We start from the raw sequence: 15695 nt of genomic DNA on the forward strand, positions 1-15695 counted from the left end.
CGGAGCTGGTCGGGGGCCTGCGGGGTGACCACAAAATGGACGCACCAAGCCCTGACGCCTCAGTGAGCCCCACAGCCCCTCAGGTCAGGCAGCACCGAGCGGCTCTGAGGGCCAAGACCTGGCACCTTGAGGGAAACCCACCCACCCCTCCACAGCCTGGGGCACCACCACCACTCCAGGCCCTTCTCCTGCCCCAATGCCCCATCCAAGCCCTTGGAGGCCGTAGGCAGTGACCCACAGCGCCTCCATCCTGCCCCCCCCCCCAGCCTCCCCTGAGGCACCGCCCCAGCGTCCCCCGCCCCGGCCGCGGCACGTCCCGCCCCCTGCTCCCGCCCCGCCCCTCCCAGCAGGGGGCGCCGCGGGCGGGGCGGGGCCGGGCCGGGCCATCGGGGCCGCGCCACTTCCGGGCGGCGGCGGGAGCGGGAGCGGGAGCGGGGCCGGGGGGGGAACCGGGGCCGGGCTGGGGGGGGGGGGAGCGGCGGCAGCAGCGGGCCGGGGCCGGGCCGGGCCGGGCCGGGCCATGGCGCTGGACGCGCGGCGGCTGGAGGCGCTGAGCCTGCAGGAGCTGAGCGCGCTGCTGGACGACGAGGAGCGGCTGCAGGACATGGCCCGCGAGATGGAGGAGGTGAGCGGCGACCCCCGCCACGCCGCTCGGTGTCCGGGGGGTACCGGCGACCTTCAGCCCTCCGGCCGCAAGTGGCTCCGTGCCACGGCCCTCCCCCGGTCCGCTCCCGTTCCCCTTGGGTCCCCCCAGCCCCGTCCCGGTTCCCCCCGCTCCCTCCCGGTTCCCTCGGTCCCCCCCTCCAGCCCCGTCCCGGCCCCCCCGGTGTCCTCCCGGTCCCTCCCGGTCCCCCCCCCCTTTGTCTGCCGCCACCCCCGATCCCCGGCGCCCCCGCCAAGCCCGAGGCCGGCTGCCAGAGGAGGGGGCCTGGCAGCGCTGAAATCGCTCGGTTTGGGCTAAATGAGGCAGAGGCGGATGGTATCGTGCTTATTTTTATATATATAATTTTTTCCTATTAACGCATTCCTCGTTTTGTGCCCGGACTCTGAGGAGGGGGGGGTCGTGGGGTGAAGCTGGTCCCGGTTGTGCTCTCGAGCTCAGCGCGATTTTAAGTCAAAAAGAGGCGAAATAGGGGAGGCTGTCAGCCTTCCTGGGGCCTTTTGTGCCCTCTTGGAGCCTCTTTGTCAGCGCCCCAGCCCCAAAACCATGGGTTCAGGTCTGGGCTTGCTGAGACCAAATAGAAGAAGCGTTCTTCTGCGTCCTCGCTGCCGCGGGGCCCCCTGTACGGGGGCTTTGGGTGCCGGTGGGTGAACGTAGGGCAGTGCTGGGAGCAGCCTTCCCCAGCTTTGTGCTCCACCAAACGCCCCGAAAAGGCTCCGAGCAGTCAGCTGACGGCAAGTAAGATGGATCCGCTGCTGCTGTGAACATTTTTGAAAGAAGCAAGTGTACTGTATTTGCCAGGATCTGGTGTTATTGGTTTTGTGTTAAATTAGAGGACCAAAGTCCCAGGGGAAACAAAAAAAAAAAAGGCATAGCTAATTAAAAAGCCTCATCTATTGGGTAAGATCCCTTTTTGTTGCTTTTCCTGGAAGTACGATCCCTGCCCTTCTAGTACGTCCAAGGAAGCGGTTCAGGATCACCACAGCGTTAAAGTATCGCAGACAACGGAGGGGCCCTCCGAGGGTCGAGGCTGGCAGCGAGGAGTCCTGGGGAAGCTGCTCTTTGCTTTTTTGTGCAGCATTTCTTTTGAACTTTGTGTAAATAGATTTGCGAGATGGGGTTGGATGTATTAGCTTTCCGTACAAGCTTACACGTTGAGGACTTAAGAAATCGTTGAAGAAACAAATGCTGCTGTAAAAAGTAAAACGTGAAAAGATCTTGGAGACCCCAGCGTCTCACTGGGAGGCAGGAGAACCCTTCTGCGGCAAGACTGAGGATTTAAGGAAAGCCAGCGGGTCATAACGGGCTTAACTTGGTGCAGATATGAATGGGTGCAGTGCTGCTGATTGCAGCGTGACCTCTGGCAAGGTACAGCGGTAGGTGGGCTGGCCCAGCCAGCCTCTTGTTTTCAGTCAACGCACACTTCAGACTGTGGGTCAGAAGTGACAAAAAACCTCTTGACCTTCGTGGCAAAGATTGTCTCTCGCTGCGGGATTACACCGTCTTCTCAATCTGATCCTCCGGTTTCCCTCTTTAGTTGGCAACAGAAGGCTTTTAAATTGTAGAGTAAAGTTCTCTGGGCCCGAGGGAATATTTTGTGGTGTTAGGAAAGTGTGGCTAGGTTTGAAGGTGTTTGAGCTGTGTGGAAATAGGGCTATACTACTGTTGGGTATAATCCTTTTTTATTGTGCACGGAGGCTTTTACCAGAGTCTGTTCAACTCAAAAGCATTTACCTATCCTGGAATTGCTCAAATACTTCCTTGTTTTGTTACTGCCTTCATTGAATTGTTTACTCCTTGGGTTTGTGCTGCTGGCTCCTGATTTTTCACAATGAAGTATGTGGCAGGAAGAGGGAGAGAGGGAAATCCTGAACATTAAGGGGGAACCATGGTAACTTCACTGCTGCTTGTGTAGGTATTTGGTTTTCAGTCTGGATGTATCTAGGTTGTAGCGTTATTCCAAAGTCCTTAAATTAGTAATTTTATTGGGGCATGCCAATGAAATCATGTTTCCTGAGTCACTTCTCTGAGGTCACTCGTATTTTCAGTGGCAAAATTGGCTAAAGCTGATTATCCCGTAATTGAAAAAACCTTTGTACTCGTCGTTGCGAGGGAAACCCGGCTCAGAAAAACAATGTTTTGTTCACAGAGAGAAGGGATTGGAAAACCACTTGGCTTTCTTGCTAATAGCTAAAAATAGGCTCCTTCCAGCTCCAGAGGGAATGTGTTCCTGTGCAGCGCTTGAGCAGGATTTGTATATGTCATTGTGGGGGTGTAGGCATATATATATATAAATATATATATATGTGTGTGTGTGCGTGTGCTAGCGTGCAGATATATTTCACCAGGGTAATGTGCTTAGGCAGTGTCCTTCATGCTATAACCCCAGGTGTGTAAAAATGTGGCATCAAAGAGCTAAGCTGCTTTTTTTTTCTGTCTGCAAAGTTGTTTTTGAAGCCTCTGGGCTTTTAGCGCTTGAACAACGAACATCTTGTCTGGCAGAAAGAGGAAGGAAGCCAATTGTCTGGTACTCCTCGTCTTTTGAAATCGAGGAGGTTTTTTGATAATCCTTTGAGGTTAATTTCTGTAGTACATCGACGGTATTCATCTTCCTGAAATAGAAGTACATTGTTTGTAAAAGTCAATCTCAGAATGGTAATTCTAAACAGGGCAGGTGAGTTTGTGATGGGATGCTGGTGGTAGCTCGATGAATTTCTCTGGTGAGAGTTGGTCGTCTCGTGACCTGTACTAGGACTGTGCTTTTAACAGTGCAGCATTGTGTTACTGAATGCTCAATATCCGCTGCCAAAATTATTTGCTTTTCAAAACCCTAATCGTATGAAATGAAGTCGTCAGAAATGCATCGCCTTCCTCTCGTTCCAGCATTTCAGAATACGCTGGCAGGCATAGAAGGGGTTTTCAAGTGTACCCTTTTCTCAAAAGCTGTTCGAAAAGATCGGGCAGCGCAGAAAGTCTTGAGTTCAAACGATGTGAATGCATGCCCAGATTTCTTGGATTCCTTATCCTGTCCTAAAACCGCATGGTGTGAGTGGTTATGTTCTCGTTTGCCAAACATGAAATTTAGCTACAAAGTTAAGAATTAGACTTGGTGACAACTATAGGATTTTCTTTTCTAGCTAAGCACGGAATGAATAACCTGCCTGTGTCTGCTGGGCACAAACCGCAGTTCTGGGCAGCAGGAGTAAACATTTAGGAATTGCAACTTACCTTTTAAACTCTATTTTCTCATTTTTAAGCTAGTAATTGCCTAATCAGAATATCTAAATTTAGCAAACCTAATTATTTTGGAATATGTCTTAATATTTATTACCAAACAGATGCCATTAGAGGGTGCGTTATGGTTCACCAGTACTTGATGAAAAGCATTCCTAAATCTTCTGTAAAAGATGTCTTTATTCTCCTCCTCTGCACCTGTTGGCTCCTATTTCAAGGGTTAATTTGTCACTCCAACCGTGCATAGTTATACTTCTGCAGTGTGACAGCGCATTTGAGTCCTAAATTACAAGTATGTAATGCAAGTGAAAGAGAGAGTTTGAGTGTTTGTTTTATTTGTAGCTCCTCGAGAGCCCTTTTCTTGAAAGTACCAGTGGACTACTTGTCCTGACGCCTGCCAAAGCCAGCCTGTAATTAGAGCAGCACTGGGTGCACTTTGTGGCTCCTTGGGGTTTCAGTTGCTCGGACCGTGGCAGAAGGACCTGGTCTGGACGTGTTCTACTGGGAGCGTACCTTAGATCAACAGGAGGGATGCTTCTCAGAGTCATTTTGAACAAACCACTCTTAGGGCAAACATTTTGGAATAAATGGTAAACAGTAAAAATGTTGCTAAGCTAGTCCTAGTACTTGCTTGTATTTTAACTTTGTCCAGCGCTTTTCTTCACTTTAAAAGTGGGATGAAACAAAGCTGCAGTTCAGGAGATCAGTAGGTTTTCCATTCCCAAAGCCGTTGCTGCTGCCTGTTCTTACAAGTGCTTATTAAGTAAATCCTTGAGTAAAACTATTCAAATTATGTCTATTAAAGAAACTATTTAAGCATCTTAAGTTTTGAATAACTTCATAATCCCTGATTTTGTCTTTAACTTCCATGTGTATGTGACTTCATTACCATGCCTTGCCCACAGTTTGGTTTCGAGTGCTCATCTCAGTGTTGAGCAATCCCTCTGCCATCAAAATCCCGTTGTAAGCAGCTCCGTGTTGCCCTGTTCGTCCCATTCAGAATTCATAGTGAGACTTTGATAGTTAAAAGGAAAACAAGTTAAAAAAAAATGTTCTACTTTAATATCGCCCTGTCTCATTATGTCTCATGATTCTGGCTGGTATTTTTCATCTGTTTTCAGATTCAGGTTTCCTGCCTGATGAAGTGCACACGACCTCAACAGTCATCTTAGCAATTCTGCTAGGGTTGCGTGCTCTTAGCTTATTTCTGTTGGTAACTTTTTTTCGCTCTACTTCCATTAGGCAGGCAAACATCTGATGCAGTAGCAGTTCCCTCTTAATACAATTTTTTGTTGCAGAGCAGATCTGACAACAAAATAACTTGGTTTGGATTTATTCCTTCCTTGTTCTGTTACAGCTATTGAATGGATGCTGAAAGCGTGCTTTGTGCTGCATTGGTACTCTTAGTAGACTGGTCACGCTATACTGTATCTTTGACCCTTGGATGATTGTGCAATTTATTTATTTTTTTGGTTTTAAATCAGGCAACATTTTTGAAAGCTTTTCTTTAGGGCTTTTTAGGCAAATTTAAGTGTTTGCTTTTCTGAGTCCTTGAATTAACTTCTAAATGTAGTGGAACAGTTGCAGAGAAGTTTATTACACTGAATTTACATCTTTGCCAGAGATTGTTCTGGTTTGTAAAATTGTGATGGTATTAAAGTTGCATTGGCTTGGGTTTATATTAGTTCTGTTTGTTAGGAATTAGAATTTACTCCCTCCCCAAACTTCTTCCAGTGAAGTGAAGCATTAAAATGTCCCAAATAGGTGAATGGGTCTTCACCTTCGTTTTTGGAAAGAAGTTGTTCTTAAGTTTACCTTGTAATTGAAGAGTTGATTCTTCTCATGGTTTTGAGCAAGATCTAATACAAGTTTCTCATCTGTTTAACTGCCCATGTTTTTAAAAGAAGTTTGATGCAGAGACTAAAGCTGGAAGTGAAGACTTCAAGAGTAACACCTGAACATTAAATATGAATTGTGTTTTTTGTTCAGTTTCTGTAGAAAAACGTGCCCTTCTTGGAAGTGCTATAATACAGAAGAAGTTGAGTCATTAAGGCTTGTGTAATTTCAAGCACTGTAACTTACAATGTGATTAAGAATAGCTCAACTTTTTGTCATCTTTAAAACAAATATTTTTAAGACTTTCAGTTAAGTGTAGACTAGTTCGTAATTGCTAGACATAAGGTGGCAAGGTCAGGAAAGGGCGTCACTGTGTCAGACGGAGGTGGGTTACCTGTACTTGTTTGCCATCAAACCAGGTAACTCTGACTTTCCAAGTGCTGTTGTAATATTAATTTGTTTCTTACACCTACGAGACAAGTATATCCCATTATGATGATGTTTATTCATCTTACGCATTCATGATGATTCAGAAGTGAAGTTCTTCAGCAAGTCGTCGTAGAAAGCTAGGTGTTTGTCTCCTTGTTCACGTCCATAGCCCGGCTGCACGCTATGTACATGGTTAAGTACATTATGGTACCTGAGGAGGAGAGTTATTTAAGAAGTAGCCTAAGTTTTATATCACTTAAAGAAGCCTTTTCTCTTACTCTGCCTATTTACCTGGAGTTCTTCTCTTCCTTATTACATGTATGATTTGAGTAATACCCTTTCCCAGAGATTTGTACTCTTGAAACGTTTATAGATTTGCGTATCTTTCATTCCACTGTTTTTTCTTCTCTAGAAAAAAATGTACATAACATGTTCTTCGTCCTGAAGAAAGATCAAAGTCCGCTCATAAAACTCGTCTTCCTAGCCTGACTGCACAACTACTTTGAAATGAGAATGTCAGCCCTACAAGCAGTGAAAATGTGATCACCAGATCAAATTTAAGTCACTTGAAGGAAGTAGTTTGCTCGTTAAAATGGTGAAAGAGGAGAGGCATCAGAAAACACAAATCTTTTTGCACGCAATCTTCTTTGGCTGGCAGTTCACAAGACAGCTAGTTAACAAAACTTGTGGTGATGGCAGGTAATTTGGTAAGAAGCTGGATGTCAGTAATTAAGCTGTTAAATAGTGTGTACTTGGTTTCCATTCATTATTGTTAGGAAAAAATGTAAAACAAGGACTTCAGCTTACTAAAATTGAGTCTAACTGCGTTGGATCATAAGAGAACAAACAAATGGAAGCAACGAGTTTAATTTAAATTATTTTGCATTGGAATCAAAAGTGAGAAGAGAGGAGTTTCTTTTTATTCTTGGAAAGTATTCAAGTTGAACACAAGCATAGGGTTGAAAGCTTGTTTAGGCTCGATGTGAGAATCCTGAGAAGCCAAAACAGTATTACAAATAGTTCCTCCCATTTGTACAGCTTGGAATAGACTTTTATTTTGATTGATGCACAGTTTAGGACTCGGCATTATCCTTGACTTGATGATATTTTTTTTTGAGTGGTTTAGCAAGAACAGCACAAAAGAATAAAACTTGGGTATTTGAGGAGCAATATCTCAGGATGTATTTAAGTATTAAAGATGTATTTAAGCAATACCGAGTTAAATTTGAAGTTAGCAGGTTAAAGCAGTGTATAAATATTTTAAAAGCAAGTAACTGTTTTTGAAGACACTGTTGCTACGCTTGGGAAATATTTTCACCTGTTGTATATGTCCTTGTGCTCAGACTGTCAGGAACACGAGTTCTGGTCCTCTCCTTTTCATGGATTTTCAGGTTTCCTCTCATTCAGGTTTCCTCTTTTGCCCTTTCAAAGGTGTGCCTCTCCTATGTCCCCCCAGGAGTGTGAAAGGAAGAAAGCACTGTTCTGCACTGAAGGTGGGGTAGAAGGGGCACGTTAATGTAGGAGGTCACGAGAAGTGCACCAAACATTTAATTGGTTTTGAAGAAAGTTTAATAGAATCAGTCTGTTGTGCCATGGGAAAATTAGCCCACTTGTTGATTCAGACTGAAATCAGATCCTTTGCTTTTTCCTCCCTTCTTTTTGATGTCTGATTTTTTTTAATGAATCTAATGTGACGTCCAGGGCAGGCTTCTCTGAACACTCGTCTTTCCCAAAGCTCCTAAAGACTGTCTTGATAAAATTGTGCGTGTGTGAGCAAACTGGGAATCTTGCTGACAGTGGTTTTATGGAAATTGTCATTTGTTCCTTAAGAACCATGTCTTTGGGCTAGGATATGTTAAGCAGCAGGATTGAGCTGAAACACAGGCTTTTGGCATTAAACCAGGTTTGATTTAACATCGTTTGGGAAGAATATTCTGGAGAAACTCTGATCTCACAAGGCCGTGGCAGCCAACAGGTCAGGCCTCACATAAATTTGTGACAAGAATTAGAGGAAACTCAGGTGACACAAATTGCGCTCCACTGCCATGGAGCAGAGATGTCCAAATGGGTGCCCAGGCACTGATTTCCAGTCAGTAACCACTACAATGGGATGAAACGGGTCTCTTGAGGGCCGTTTGGTGTAGCAGGAACTCACGTTTTTGTCCTGACCCAGCAAAAGCCATTCTACCTGCAGGGCCCGTCGCCGGCTCCACTGCCCCTGTCAGAGGGGAGGCTCCTCTTGGGAGTCCTTTCCCACAGCACAAACTCCTCAAATGCTTGGAATAAAAGTAATTCTTCTCCAAGGTGGAACTAATACTGCTTAATGAACCATCTGCTGCATGTGGGGGTTAAAAATACACGTGGGAAGGTGCCCTCAGGTGGGCGGTAACTCCTGCTCAGAAGCGATGAATTCACGGGTGGTGCTGGCTGAGCAGGGAGAACCACGCTCATAGTGGAATTGCTCAGGGGATGTTCCCTGTGTGCGAGCTTGTGTTTGTAGATGTCCTTAATGTGCTGTTTGCATCATAGGCCTTATTTCTTCTAGTAAAATAGCATATTGTGGAGCAGCAGAAATAGAGTTTGCGAGGAAAGATTTGGCGCAGAAGAGAGAGTGGAAATGGGCACAATAGCTGGAGCTGACCATACCTGCCAAAACAGGAGACATTCACAAATAAAAAGTCCCAAAGTATTGTTATTTGCAGCTCCAATGCAGTAGTACTGTTTCTGCAGAGAGCTTACTTTTGCTGTTTATGTAGTAGTCTTGAAATTCCTGTGTTGTCTACATAACCGTTAATCTTGATTAATATCGTTTGTCGCTGTCACTTCACACACCTTTCTTTTTGCAGGCCCAAAATGTTCAACACAGCAAGGACATGACTCTTGCCAGCAACCGCAGTCTGGCAGAGGACAATCTTCTGTTCCAGCCGAAGCTGGAGTCTTTGAAAGCAAATTTGACTCAAAAATATCAAGAGCTGCAAGTTCTTTTTGAAGCATACCAGATAAAGAAAACAAAACTAGGTAACGTTTTCTGTTGGTTATTATGATTTGCTCTTTTCTAATTGAATTTAAATCTGTCGTGCATCTTTTTTTTTTTTCACTCCCTCATTTTTAGTTCTGTGCATTAGGGTATAAAATCAAAACTTACTCTCACGTAGTTCTGAAATAGATCATACACCTAATGGCTCTTACACCCAGAAATAATATCTCTTACACCCAGAAATATGCACTACAGATTCCTTGTTACTGATGTGGTTACGTAGCTATTGTTTGCTAAATGACCAAGTTTGCCCACCTTGCTAAATAGTAAAACCCGTTTTGAATTTCCAGTGATTAATCATAAATCAAACAATCTTGTATTTAATGTTCTCATTAAATACCGAATTATGAAGTATTGTGCGTCTGATACTGCACTTGCTGAAGTACTTTTTTCATTATTATAAATTATAATTTCTGGTTTTAGCACTGTGACAATATTCCTAACTACTTAAATGTCGTATTGTCTCACCGTAGTCTGACAGTCATCCTGTCTAGATCAGCAGAGTATGCTGTTTATACAGATGTGCCTGAGAAGATTTTTATGCTCGATGATACTTTATAGCTTCAGTTAAAAGTCACTTACAAACAGCTGTCACTTACACTTGTTTTCATGCCGTTACAGACAGACAATCCAGTAATGCTTCACTGGAGACACTGCTAGCACTCCTTCAGACAGAGGGGGCTAAGATTGAGGAAGACACGGAGGTAATGACAGTACACTTCAATTCTGCCACTTTTTACCCATTAGTGAAGTCTTGGGGTAGCTGAAGTATATAATACCGTTGAACATGTAATAAGTAGTCTAAAGGGATATTTTTAAGTATATGGTCTGGTCTTTGCTTTGAACTTCCATAAGCAGTCATTTGATTTCAGTGACGCTTTTTTTGAATAATTTTTTTTTTATTCTTAAGGTCTTTGAGGTTTAAGACACAACACTATTTTTCAGAAGAGAAAGCCAAACTCTCTTAGTTCCTTGGCATTGCCTTCAAACTAATAGCATCTAAATGTGGAAATATTTTTAATGGTGTTCGTCTGGTATATGTATTAATCCATTACAAATGTCAATTAGTAACCTAATGAAAGACTGCCTGTGCTGGTTTGTAAGATGAGAGGGATGACTCTGCAGTAGTTTTGGTGGAATATTCCATTATGATTTCAATGCACCTGTCTAGGTGCCAATGGTCACTACAAGTGCTTGAAGGGTGGCTTGTTTTTAGAGCAACGGGAATGGTTAGTTTTGTTAGTGGATTTGCCTGTAGGACATTCTGTATAACTACATAGTTTGTTAGCATCAGGGAAAAGATCTGCTTATTGGCCTTGAATTGTGATTACAAAAAAACATTCCCAGGGCAAGTTGAATTTCATGATTATACGTGTGGTCACCTCTCTTGATTATTAAAACATCATTTTCCCAAAGCTTTGCTTTTCCACAAGTAAGCATGAGTATTAAATCTGGTTTAGCAATAATCTACCTCACTGTAGTGAGGCTTGTAGAGTTCTCAGTGTTTCTGTTGGCATTGCAAGCAGTACTAAACCATAATTCAGCTTAGCTGGCAATCTGGAAAGCTGTTGAGCTTGATTCAGTCCTGCCTCTGATGATCAGGGAAATGTTCAGAGACAGATTCAGATGTTCTTACTGCTGTTACTTCAGCATAAATTTCAGCAAAAATGGTATTTAACTCCCACTGCTTCTAAGTAATAATTAATTCAAAATTCTGCTTAGAATTCTTAGTCTGCCAGTCATCCTCCATATGCAAGCTGGAAAATCACAGGCAAAATTACACTATTTTTAGGATGTAAGCCCTTTAGGTTGTCTCAGAGTATGCCATTTTCTAAGAGATTATTCCATATTTGATAGAATATGGCAGAAAATTTTCTTGATGGTGAAATACCACTGGATTCCTTCATTGACGAGTACCAGAGCAAGCGTAAACTGGCTCACCTGCGACGTGTAAAAATTGAGAAGCTCCAAGAGATGGTGCTGAAGGGACAGAGACTTCCGCAGGTTCAGCCGCTGGCTCAGCCGAGAGCACCCGACACGACACCAGCACCTCAAGATTCCTACACTTCGGATGCAAACCCTCCTCCTTCAGTTGTGCCCCGACGAATACCACCCCCTCCGCCTTCAGTCCCAGCAGGACGCTTTCCTACTCCCTTTACTGCAGCCATGAGTTCAGGACCGGCTCTTTCTTATCCAGGTGCTCCATATCCTCCTCTCCCACCTCGACCGGGAGCTCAGTCTGCAAGTCAAGTGTCACAGCCAGGATACCCATCTCAGTTCGTACCACCGTATCCTCCAGCTCTTCCCCAAAGACCACCTCGCTTCCCACCACATCCTGGTTTTATCCTCCAGTGAATATTTTGGTGCGCCTGACTTATGTATTGGTGCTTATATTTCCTTTTTCTCTCCCTGTCAGAGACTTAACATAGGCAATGGAAAGCCTCTGTTTTTTGCACAGTGGAGTATAAAATTTGAGCTCTGGCACAGAGGTTTGAAATTGTGTTTAGTAAATGTGATTATTTTTGTTTTCAAATACCAGTGACAGCAAGAACTTTCTAGGAAGGTGATAGGGGCTAAATTTTTTAAATCCATCAAATTGTGAAACAGTGCACAGTGGATTTCCTGATGTTATAAATCTCCAAATTCTTTAGCGATGGTAAATCAGCATCCTTTTCTGTTCTGATGTATTCCCGTCGCAGCTGGATGTGTGTGTAGCAAGCGGGAGCTATTTGTCTCTCTAAAGAATTCTCTACCAGTGCCAGTGTTTGGATGGTAACGGCTATATCTGAATGCTGGGCGAAGGGTTGGAGGGGACTGCATCAGCAGCCTTTGCAGTGTGCCCAGACAGTGGCATTTGTGGCCAGGTGCACAACACTTTCAGAGCTCACTGAGCTGAAACTGTTGTCAGATAATGTTCTATGGTTTTTAAACAGTAAAAGTTACAAGAGTTTCAGTTCTACATTTCAGTTGTTACCTTAGACTTTTCATAATAAAAGTACGCACTCTTCCCATTCCTAAATAGTTTGATATTCTGAAAGTCCTGGTCTCTTGAAATTAAACTAAACTGTTTGTAGAGCCAGTTTAGGGTTTTATAGAAATTTTACCAGGAATTTTTATTTCTTTACCTATTAAGATTTTCATATGTTTTTTTTTCCACACCTTGGATACAGAAGTTAATTTTTTTTATACACCGGTGCTTAGCTTTTGATATCATGTGATTCCAGGAATCCAGGCAGGGTATTTTCTTAATTAAGTGTTGGATTTTCACATCATGTAATTACCCACAACTTCATTTTGTCCCTCAAACTCCCATCTCTTGCTTGGCAGAACTGTTTTTAACTTCTACATTTCCTTCCGTCTTGCAGTTTTTGGCCTGCTTATCTATCTGGAATTTGCAGTTAACATTTCTGTGCAAGCAGTCAAAACAGAAAAAAAAATTTGAACTCCATGGTAGCTGTTTGCCTCTTATATAATCCTTTCTTGACTTTTTATACCACTGGAGAGGGAGGCTGCCTAGGGGAGTTCAGATCTCATTCTCAATATGACTCTAGGCACGCGCTGGTAATCTAATCTAGCACTGGGAGAGGCAAATCTTAACACTTGTTGCTTGTGCAGAATATGTCCACATTGATTATCAATTTTTCATACCCACAAACAACTTCCAACTAATTCATGCTAACTTAAGGAAGACATGATCCAGAATCTGCCATATCTTCTTCACTATTTTAAAACATTCTTATCATTGTCCTGGAATGCACTACATTGTTTGGAAGTCTGTGCTACGAACAGCTTCAGTCAAAAATAGAATATCTGATCATTTTTTTCTTTACATAAGGCCCTTGACTGTCCCTTAATCATTTCCTCTGGAGTGTGGTGGTTGCTAGCAAATACTGATCTGAAATTAATCTCATAACAGGAAACTCTCTATTCTGAAAATATGGTTATTTGGCTTGTTTTGCCTTCTGAAGACAAAAGGCAGAAGGTTGGTCAGTGTTACTGGCATCTGAACCAATTCCCCAGTGTAAATCTGGAAAGTTTCTGTAGATGGGGGAGTTTGTGAAGCAACGTGCATTGGATTTGTTTGCAAAGTGTGTTTTTTCTGTAATCTAGTGATGGTACAGGATGTGTTTTTTAAAATAGTGTAATATCTTTTCTTGGTATTATTTTCTCATTGAAGCATTTGTGTAAGCATGGTTGATCATGACTTGTTTCAAAAAATTTTGCTGTGCTATTAGTGTTGGTATTTGGATGGCAACTGTCGTATCTGAATGCTAAACATAAATCTGCTGTAGAAATGATTTGTGTCCTAGGAAGAATAAAAGTTGGTGGGGGCTATCAGGGTGGTGATTGAGTATAGAAATTCATACGTTGAGCCTGCTACACAAACTAAAACAATCCCAAATTAGTTTTGCTAACATTTAATAAAAACAACCAGGTATATTTTACACTTATCAAGTGACAACTTTTTTTCTGAGAGTTGCAAATCCTCAGAAGTGATGGAGGTGATCGATAAGTGTATTGTGAATTTGCACTGCATTTTATGTATCTAACTTTATTGGTATTAGTAGTCCAAAAGTATTTTTACTACTTGTTAAATTTTCTGTCTTTTGGTAACTTTTGTGATAACATGATCTTTCAGGGATACTTTATCTAAAAACAGACTCTTGTGCTAACTAAATACAGACAAAGCTAATGCAGTTTTTCTGTCTGAAAGCAAAACAATGCATTATTGCATATGCATGTGGCTGATGTGCCTTAGGATCACTACCTGTGATTGTAATACTAGGATACTAGCATTTTTATCATATGAATAGCCATTGTTTAACTCTAATTTAAGGGCTCTTCAAGAGCACTTTCTTTAAAAAATGAAAACAAAAATCTCACCCTCATACGTTAGAATCAAGAAAGGCTGTATCTGCTATTTGTGAGCGTATAGTTGCCTTCACTGATGGGTTAGTTTGAACATAAGTGATACAACTAATGTGATGTTTCAGTTATAGCAGTCCCGTAACTGAAATCCAGCTGCTCATGGAAAATGTTTTTGCCATTAATTGTGTGTGTGTGCGCACAAACTGTAAATACATACTTGACTGCTGGTAATGTTTAAGGGTATAGGAGAAAGATGACTGTGGAAAGCTGTTTAAATCCTTTCAGAAAAAAAATGTTACAGAACACTAATCTGAATGAGTCGGGCAAGAGCTTTGTCAGTGCTTTGAACCATTGCCCTTTGACAGCTTCTCCTGTTCTGTTATAGTTAATAAATTCTGCTATGGCTAGGATGTTTAGAATTGTACTAATTTGCACTGTTTATAAGATAGTGAGATTAAAATGCCATAGGCAAGCTGAGACTTGAGATGGGGTAGCTCAGTGTGCTTGCCAAAATATATATTATGTTGTCTTGAGGATTTTTCATGTCTGCTGCAAATAGCATATACTTCCCCAAAGCAATTGGAGCGGAGAAAAATCTTTTAAACTTGATGTGTAACACGGCTTTAGAGTGTTGGTAGGGTTGAAAATGCTCTCTTTGGATGGCATTACGTTTGCCAGTCTTTTGTACGCAGATTTTGTAAGTTATGACTAATTCAATTGTATGTGGTTAGGGTTGTTGGGGTTTTTTTGGAATGATGGTCAGCATTGAATGGTTCTAACTCTAGGATGAGTTTCACTGCACCTCAGTGCTGTCTCTCGGAGGAAGCGGAGTCAGTTGTTCTGACACAGCTGATCCACACAGGTCGCGGTTGTACCGTGACCCTGGAGGGACTCTTTAGGATACAAGCTCTGATGCGGTTCCAGGAGGCAGGGCCCTGGGCACAGTCCAGTCGTGGGTGGCCGTTTTGTTTAGTGCTCCCACTTCACAACCTCAGTCTCCACCTCTTGTGGACGTTTCTGCCCTCTCAAACTGGAATAGTGAATTAGACGTAGAGCTCCAACTGACAATTCCTCGAGCCTGAACACAGAGCTTCTTGGCAAACGTTGAGTTCAGAGGAGGTAGAGTCGTCCTGCACCTGAATGGTTTCTTTGTGTAATGCTGGACAGTTGAATAAAGGGGCAATTTTATATGCCTAGCAAGTTGTGAAATGTACAGTGGATTTGTTTGCATAATAAGTCTTTCTGTAATCTACTGTGGTCTGATTTTAAATAAAATATCATATCTCTTGGTGTCATGTTCCCATTGCAGCTTCATTCAATGGTGGAGATAATGCTCATGTTTTTTAATACTAATGATGTATGTACATCACATACAGTTGTAGGTGAATGTGGAACTTAAATTTACAAGAATATAACTGCTCATAATAAATCCATTGCTCATCTTCTTAGTGACTGGATATACGGTGTGTGCACAGCTAATACAGGACAGGTATACTCAGGTTCTGCACACCTTAATCATAGCGAAGAGGTGGGTGGGCTGTTTTGCCAGGTCAAATCTCTGCAGTTTTGTTTCCTGCAATTACCTAGAACAGTGGAAGTGTCTAGTCTTGACCTGGAAAAGCTGAGAGA

At 42.8% G+C, this 15695-nt stretch overlaps 1 protein-coding gene across 1 annotated transcript; it reads left to right on the forward strand.

Annotated features, from left to right (window-relative positions):
- The first annotated feature begins 455 nt into the window (after positions 1–455).
- Positions 456–15356, forward strand: VPS37B (VPS37B subunit of ESCRT-I). The gene is made up of 4 exons (XM_040576924.1): positions 456–625; positions 9007–9178; positions 9819–9901; positions 11055–15356. The coding sequence occupies exons 1-4, from the start codon at positions 521–523 to the stop codon at positions 11550–11552; spliced, it is 858 nt and encodes a 285-aa protein (XP_040432858.1). The 5' UTR covers positions 456–520; the 3' UTR covers positions 11553–15356.
- The last annotated feature ends 339 nt before the right edge of the window (positions 15357–15695 follow it).

This window comes from Cygnus olor, chromosome 17, assembly GCF_009769625.2.
Source record: "Cygnus olor isolate bCygOlo1 chromosome 17, bCygOlo1.pri.v2, whole genome shotgun sequence".
NCBI lineage: Eukaryota > Metazoa > Chordata > Aves > Anseriformes > Anatidae > Cygnus > Cygnus olor.